Consider the following 6,579-nt stretch of genomic DNA (forward strand, 5'->3'; position numbering starts at 1 on the left):
ATTGACCAGATCCTCCGGCCACACATCATTCCAGTTATGGCCAACGCCAACGCAGTGTTCCAACATGACAACGCCAGGCCTCACACAGCACGTCTCACAACGGCTTTCCTACAGAACAACAACATTAATGTCCTTCCTTGGCCATCGATATCACCGGATTTGAACCCAATTGAGCATCTATGGGACGAGTTGGACCGACGCCTCCGACAGCGACAACCACAGCCCCAGACCCTGCCCGAGCTGGCAGCAGCCTTGCAGGCCGAGTGGGCCACCATCCCCCGGGATGTCATCCGTACTCTGGTTGCTTCAATGGGCAGGCGGTGCCAGGCAGTTGTCAACACACGCGGAGGCCACACCCGGTATTGACTCCAGATGACCTTGACCTTGGTGGTGTGTCCTATCACTTACTCACAATGGACTAGAGTGAATTGTGAACAATCCTGCAACATTTGGTAATTATCGGACTCACCATTCAATAATTAAATCAATTCTCCAAATGTTACGACAATGTGGTTTTGCGTTTCTTCTTTTGAAGAGTATATTAGAAATCTATTTGTCAGCCAATCTTTTCACTTGTCTGAATAAATGGTTTGATTTATTCAAGTGCAAGGACGATGTTTTTGGTTGCTCTAAATGCAACTGCATTGAACATTTTCACTTGTCCATTGAGATACATTTTTTTTGGTCTGGGCAGATTTTCACTTGGTAGGACAAATGGACAATCTGTGCTTATTTCAAAGATGGTAAGTAAACATACAGTATAAAAAATAAATAAATACATTTTTATTTAACTTTTTTTTTAAATTCATAATCATACCTTTATGTACAATAACTTTATGTAACAGATCCAGTTTATAAATAAATATATAAATGTGAAATGTATGTAAACACAAGATACTTTTAACAATATCAATACTTGTCGAAAGATTGAAATCTAACACAATGTTTTTATTCCATGTCATGTACTGTGTGGTCATTCTTAACATCCGGCGTCTGCGCCTTCCAATGACGTCACTTCTATATATGTGATCTGCACATCTCCCTTGTTTTAATAAAATAAAATAAAATAATAATAAATTTATTAGAAAGTCTCACAGCTTCTAAGCTAGTCCTTGATAAAGCCCTTGTATCAAGTTATAGTATGTCCACTTTGTTTGAGAAAGAATGGAACTAAGGTAATAGTAATATTAATGAAATATTTGTAAGAACAATAAACTTTGAAATAGAGACTTTAAGAACAGTAAACTTTGAAATAGAGACTTGTAATAGGCCACATTTTAGAGATCAAGAATACGCCTTGGTTTGGTCTCTCTGCCTGCTCTGGTCGATGCTTGCACTGTTGTTCCAACGGGCATATCAGCTATTGGCACTGTTGCTACAGGTATAACTGGTGTTGGCTTTTAGGGTGACTTGTTTAGTTCAGGCGTACGGGTATCAGGCAGATCTTCATCGGAATCATGTTGGTATGTGAAGTTATGGGTCTCTCCTGTCTTCAGTAGGTGTCTGAGATTTCGCTTGTATATTCCGCCTTTTTCCAATTTCACCAGTTAAGAGCGCGGTGATTCAGGTTGCGGTGTTTGGAGGATGACTGCAGGTTCCCAGTATGGCCTGGGACCTGAGGTGCGGAGACGTCTATGCTCACCATGGTCAAGAGGTTCAAGGTCTTTTGCGGATGTGTTAAAGTTAGCTCTTTGAGTTGCCTGTTTTTGCTCCATCATGTCGGTGATAACACTATGGTTTACGACAGCAGGTTTCAGATGTTTAGCTGTGCATGGGATTGAAGAGCGTAGTTGACAGGACATACAGAGTTGAGCCGGAGATTGAGACCCATATATTGGGGTGTTACACAATTCTAGCAGGCTTAGATAGGGGTTTTTCCGCTCTTCTTTCGCTTTTCTCATGAGTCGCTTGATTATCTGCACAGTTCTCTCGGCTAGGCCATTTGACTGAGGATAAGTTGGGCTGGATGTGACATGGTTGAAGTCCCACTCCTTTGCAAAACTGCTGAATTCGCTACTCGAGTACTGGGGACCATTGTCACTGACCAGTTTCTGACACTTTACATGGCGAGCTAAGATTCCTTTATGTTGTTGATCACGGTCCTGGAGCGTGTATCTGACAGGTGGTCAACCTCTGGGTACTTGCTGTAGTAGTCAACTACCAAGACGTATTCCTTGCCGTCGAAGTTGAAGATATCTGAAGCAATAACTTGCCATGGTAAGCTGGGTATTGGGTGGCTGATCATGGTTTCCTTTTGTTTCATGTTTTGATGCATCTGGCATGTGCTACAGTTTGTGACTGATTTTTCAATGTCAGAGATCATTCCAGGCCAGAAAAGTGTTGTGCATGCCCGCGAATGGCACTTTTCGACACTAAAATGGCCTGCATGTATTTGCAATAAAATTTCTTGCCGCAATGTTTTCGGAATGACTATGCGGTCACTCTTGAAAATCAGCCCATCTGCATACATCAATTTATCTCGATGGTTCCAGTGGTCAAGAATCAGTTCAGGGCATTCTCTGCATTGGCTTGGCCACCCTGATATTATGAAGTGCTTAAGCACTTGCATGCTTTCATCATTGGCTGTGCATGTCCGAATCTCTGCTAGTTTTGGGTCACTGATTGGAAGAGTTTCAAACAAATAGTGGACAGCGACATCTGCTTTTTTTGCTAACTCATCCTTTATTGGCTTTGCATTTATGATAAGTTTGCGGCTTAGGCAATCGGTTACAGGTATGTCCTTTCCAGGTCTGTGAATGATATCGATATCATATCTGTAGCATTGAAGCTCGAGGATCATTCTCTGTATAGACGTGTAGGAGCTGCCGATATTGGTTTACGCATTATTGTCTCCAGTGGTTTGTGGTCAGATTCTACTGTTGTTTTTCGCCCGTACATGTACTGACGGAACCGTTCGCAGCCATATACAATGGCAAGCATTTCCCTCTCAATAGTTGCCCAGTTCTGCTTTGATTCATCAAGGGCCCTCGACATGTACTCAATCGGTGGGCCCTCTTGCATGAGTGTGGCACTTGCATGAGTGTGACACTTGCATGAGTGTGACACTTGTCTGCAGCTCAGTTTTGTTAGGCCACCTATTTTTTATTAAATGGTTTACGGATTTTTTTCCACAAAATATAAGTAGGTGGTCGAAATAAAAATAAAAATAAAAGTTTTGAATCCATTTTTTAATTCTTTTTTTCTGACCAATTTTTTTCTGTCGGAGGAAAAAAAGAGAACATTTTCAAATCCAGATTATTCATCATGAACACACACACACATATATGTTGCAAATGGATTTTGTGGTTGCATGTACTTTCTCATTCACTACCATTCTGCTTCCCGGGTTTTACAGTATTTATATCTCGTTTAAATAACTAATGTGAATATATTCATGTTATTTCAAAACAATTACACTAATAAATATATAATCGGGGCGAATCGACTCACTTTTGGGGCGAAACGACTCCGTACAAATAAGATTTTAGAACAAACCAACCCTGGGTGAACGGGTCTAAGGGCGAAACAACATAGGGTTTGAAATGGTTTTAGGGCAAAACGACCCGGATTCAACAGAAATTGGTCTGCACATGACATGTCGTAATTGTACTGCTTTGGCATTCAGGCATATAAATACTGTATTATACATAGATGCTTATTGATTTATACTTTTGATATGTATTTATGATGTTGAATTAGTTAATACAGACATACTACGATAAACTGTTCAATTCTGCTACTTGAAATTCTGATTTCGACATATAGCCGCTTTCCGCAAGTATCAATAACAACAACAAGATGGTGGCCATGCACCTGTGCACTCGCACAGTACACGGCAAAGTCAAAACGCAACGTACTTCTGAATAAATAATTTAACAAAGACAGAATATGATTTGACAAGTATAATTTTGGGAAAAATACCCTTGAATTACTTTTTTTTCTTTTTTTTTTGGCGGTAAAAAAAAATAAAAAAATGTAGGTTTGCATTTTTATTTTTCCAGCGGGACTTTTTAATGAACTTCGGCGGATCCGTAAACCTATTAATCAAAAACGACTGGCCTTAGCAGGGCTTGCCATTTTTGCTATGGCTTCTACTTTTTGGGGATCCGGTTTCACTCCGTCAGCTGATATTACGTGGTCAAAGTAGCTGACCTCAGTCATGTCAAAGCAACACTTGTCAAGGTTATACCGTTGACCATGTTCATGAGCACGTTGGAATGTTGTGTGCAGCATCTGGAGGTGTTCTTCTTTTGATGTGCCGGCAACCAGGACATCATCGCTGAGGCCGGTAACCCGTGGGAGGTTTTCATAGACTTCGTCATAACCTCGTCGCTGGAACACATCTTGTACAGCGTTTATTCCGAAACGCATGCAGAGGTATCGGTAACGCCCGAAAGGTGTGTTGAAGGTCGTTAGTCGCGATGTAGAGTCTGACAGTTTGATTTGCCAGTACCCGCTGCGTGCATCTAACTTTGAGAAATGTTTAGCACCTGCAAGCTGGCTGGTTACATCTTCCAGTGTCGGCACGGGGTAGTATGGTCGTTTTATGGCAGCATTAAGGTCACATGGGTCCAAACATACGCGTAAATCAACATTGCTTTTGTGCACAACCACCATAGAGTTGACCCAGTGGCAGGTGTATGACAGGTTTGGCATCTGGGTGCAGCGTTAGAGAGTGTTCTCCCGGGAATTCTCCTATGCCCTCAAATAGGTCTGCATATATTCAGTAAATAGCTGGTTTAATTCAGCATCATCACTTTTGAGTTTGGGTTGTGTGTCAGCATTAGTGTTCTTCTCGTCAATAGACAGTACGAGTTTCACAATTTGCATGTTAACACATGACTGGAGTCCCAATATAGGAGGTGCATGTACATCTACCACATGGAACTGCAGCTTGTAGGGGGTTCCTTTGTGGGAACATTCGAGTTCACATATGCCAAGGTTTTTTTAGTGTGTGTCCGCCGTACCCATGAAGTGTAGTTTTACGGCGCTTGAGTGGCTGTCGTGTGTGGAGTTTGTCAAGCTCAACTTTTGGTAGGACGTTCACTTGGGCACCTGTATCTACTTAAATGTTAAATTCTTATTGTTGAAGGTCAGTTTGACATATGCCCGATCATTGATTGTGGTCTCGGAGTTTATAGTGTTTATGTAGAACTTGTCACTAGTGTCTCTTTCATGGTCTGTATCGGGTGGGTCAATGCTGTTTACGGTTTTCTGGTGACATACTGTAGAGAAATTATTTGTCTTTTTGCATTTGTTACATGCGCGACCCCTAGCAGGGCATTCGGTCATATTTGTATGGGGGTTACGTCCACAATTACCGCATTAAGATCTTTGACCAATATTTCTTGTTCTGTTAAAGACTGTTGCTCCGCTCGGTTTCCTTTGGGTGTATTTTACAGACTGTATTTGTGCTGTCTCTCCCTCCATGTTTTTAATTGACTGTGTGTGCTTTCGTGTGCGCGCACAATGTCGATCGTGTTGGAGAGGTCAAGGTTGTTTCCGTGGTCAATAAACCATGCACGCACTTTGGGCGAGTTTGTTCTGTATACAAGCCTGTCATGAATTATTTCGTCTACTGTATCGCGGTGGAAACTAGTCTTTTGCTAGTAATATATCTGTAATAAAATTGTCAACAGATTTGTGAAGGGATTGGGTGCGGTTGTAGAATTTGTATCTCGCGAATATAAAGTTTGATTTTTGTGTCACATATTGACGAAACTTACTGCAAACCGTATCGAAATTGTTCCGATCTTCCGGCGGAATAGCTGGCACTGCTGGAGCGTCGTTTGTAGCTTCAACGGCCGCCGTTCCCGGAACGAAATTGAACATAGAGTAAATGTCTCTGCCTTTTTCGCCAGTCCATATAAGTAGGTAGCTAACTTTTTGTATGTCTGTTGTTGCGTTGAGGGGTACAACGAACATGAGTCGGGCTGGTTGTTCGAATTTCGTCCACACCTCCGACAGGGCAGGCGTATCCCAATCAAATTTCGGGTGCAGTCCACTATGGAGAGTCCATTGTCGTTTGCAGTACGATGCAATGTGATGTTTGTGCATCGCTTTTACTTACTTCTGATACCATGTAAAGATACTCGGAAGATTGAAATCTAACACAATGTTTTGATTCCATGTCATGTCATTCTTAACATCAGGCGTCTGCGCCTTCCAATGACATCACTTCTATGTGTGACGTAAATAGTTTAATTATTACTACTATCTTGACACTGTCCTTAAACAAAATCCTAAAAGCAGTATTCAAAATACAGAAAGAAAGTCCACTCCCACAATATATGGACATTATAAATTAAAAAGATCTATACAGTCGGACCTCGTTATCTCGATCTCTGTAAACTCATTTTCCCAAGAAATCGGGAAATGGTTCCACGACATCATTTTCATCAAAAGGCTAATTTCAACTCAGTCCACAGTTATCTCAAATCTTGGGCCATTTTGTTCGTTGCCTTCAACATCGAGATAACAACAGTATAAAATGCTTACAGATAGTTATATGTGTATACAATCATTGTAGAAGTCTCTTGAAGTCTGTCATTTGAAAAAAACTAATTCTGGTCAATTGAA

At 41.3% G+C, this 6,579-nt stretch overlaps 1 protein-coding gene across 1 annotated transcript; it reads right to left on the minus strand.

Annotated features, from left to right (window-relative positions):
• Nucleotides 1-2,071: 2,071 nt before the first annotated feature.
• On the minus strand, nt 2,072-2,800 carry LOC121366739 (uncharacterized protein K02A2.6-like). Its single transcript, XM_041491067.1, has one exon. It carries the CDS (start codon nt 2,798-2,800, stop codon nt 2,072-2,074), a length of 729 nt encoding a protein of 242 aa, XP_041347001.1.
• Nucleotides 2,801-6,579: the final 3,779 nt, after the last annotated feature.

The sequence above is a fragment of the Gigantopelta aegis genome, unplaced genomic scaffold (genome assembly GCF_016097555.1).
Source record: "Gigantopelta aegis isolate Gae_Host unplaced genomic scaffold, Gae_host_genome ctg6902_pilon_pilon, whole genome shotgun sequence".
Taxonomy (NCBI): Eukaryota; Metazoa; Mollusca; class Gastropoda; order Neomphalida; family Peltospiridae; genus Gigantopelta; species Gigantopelta aegis.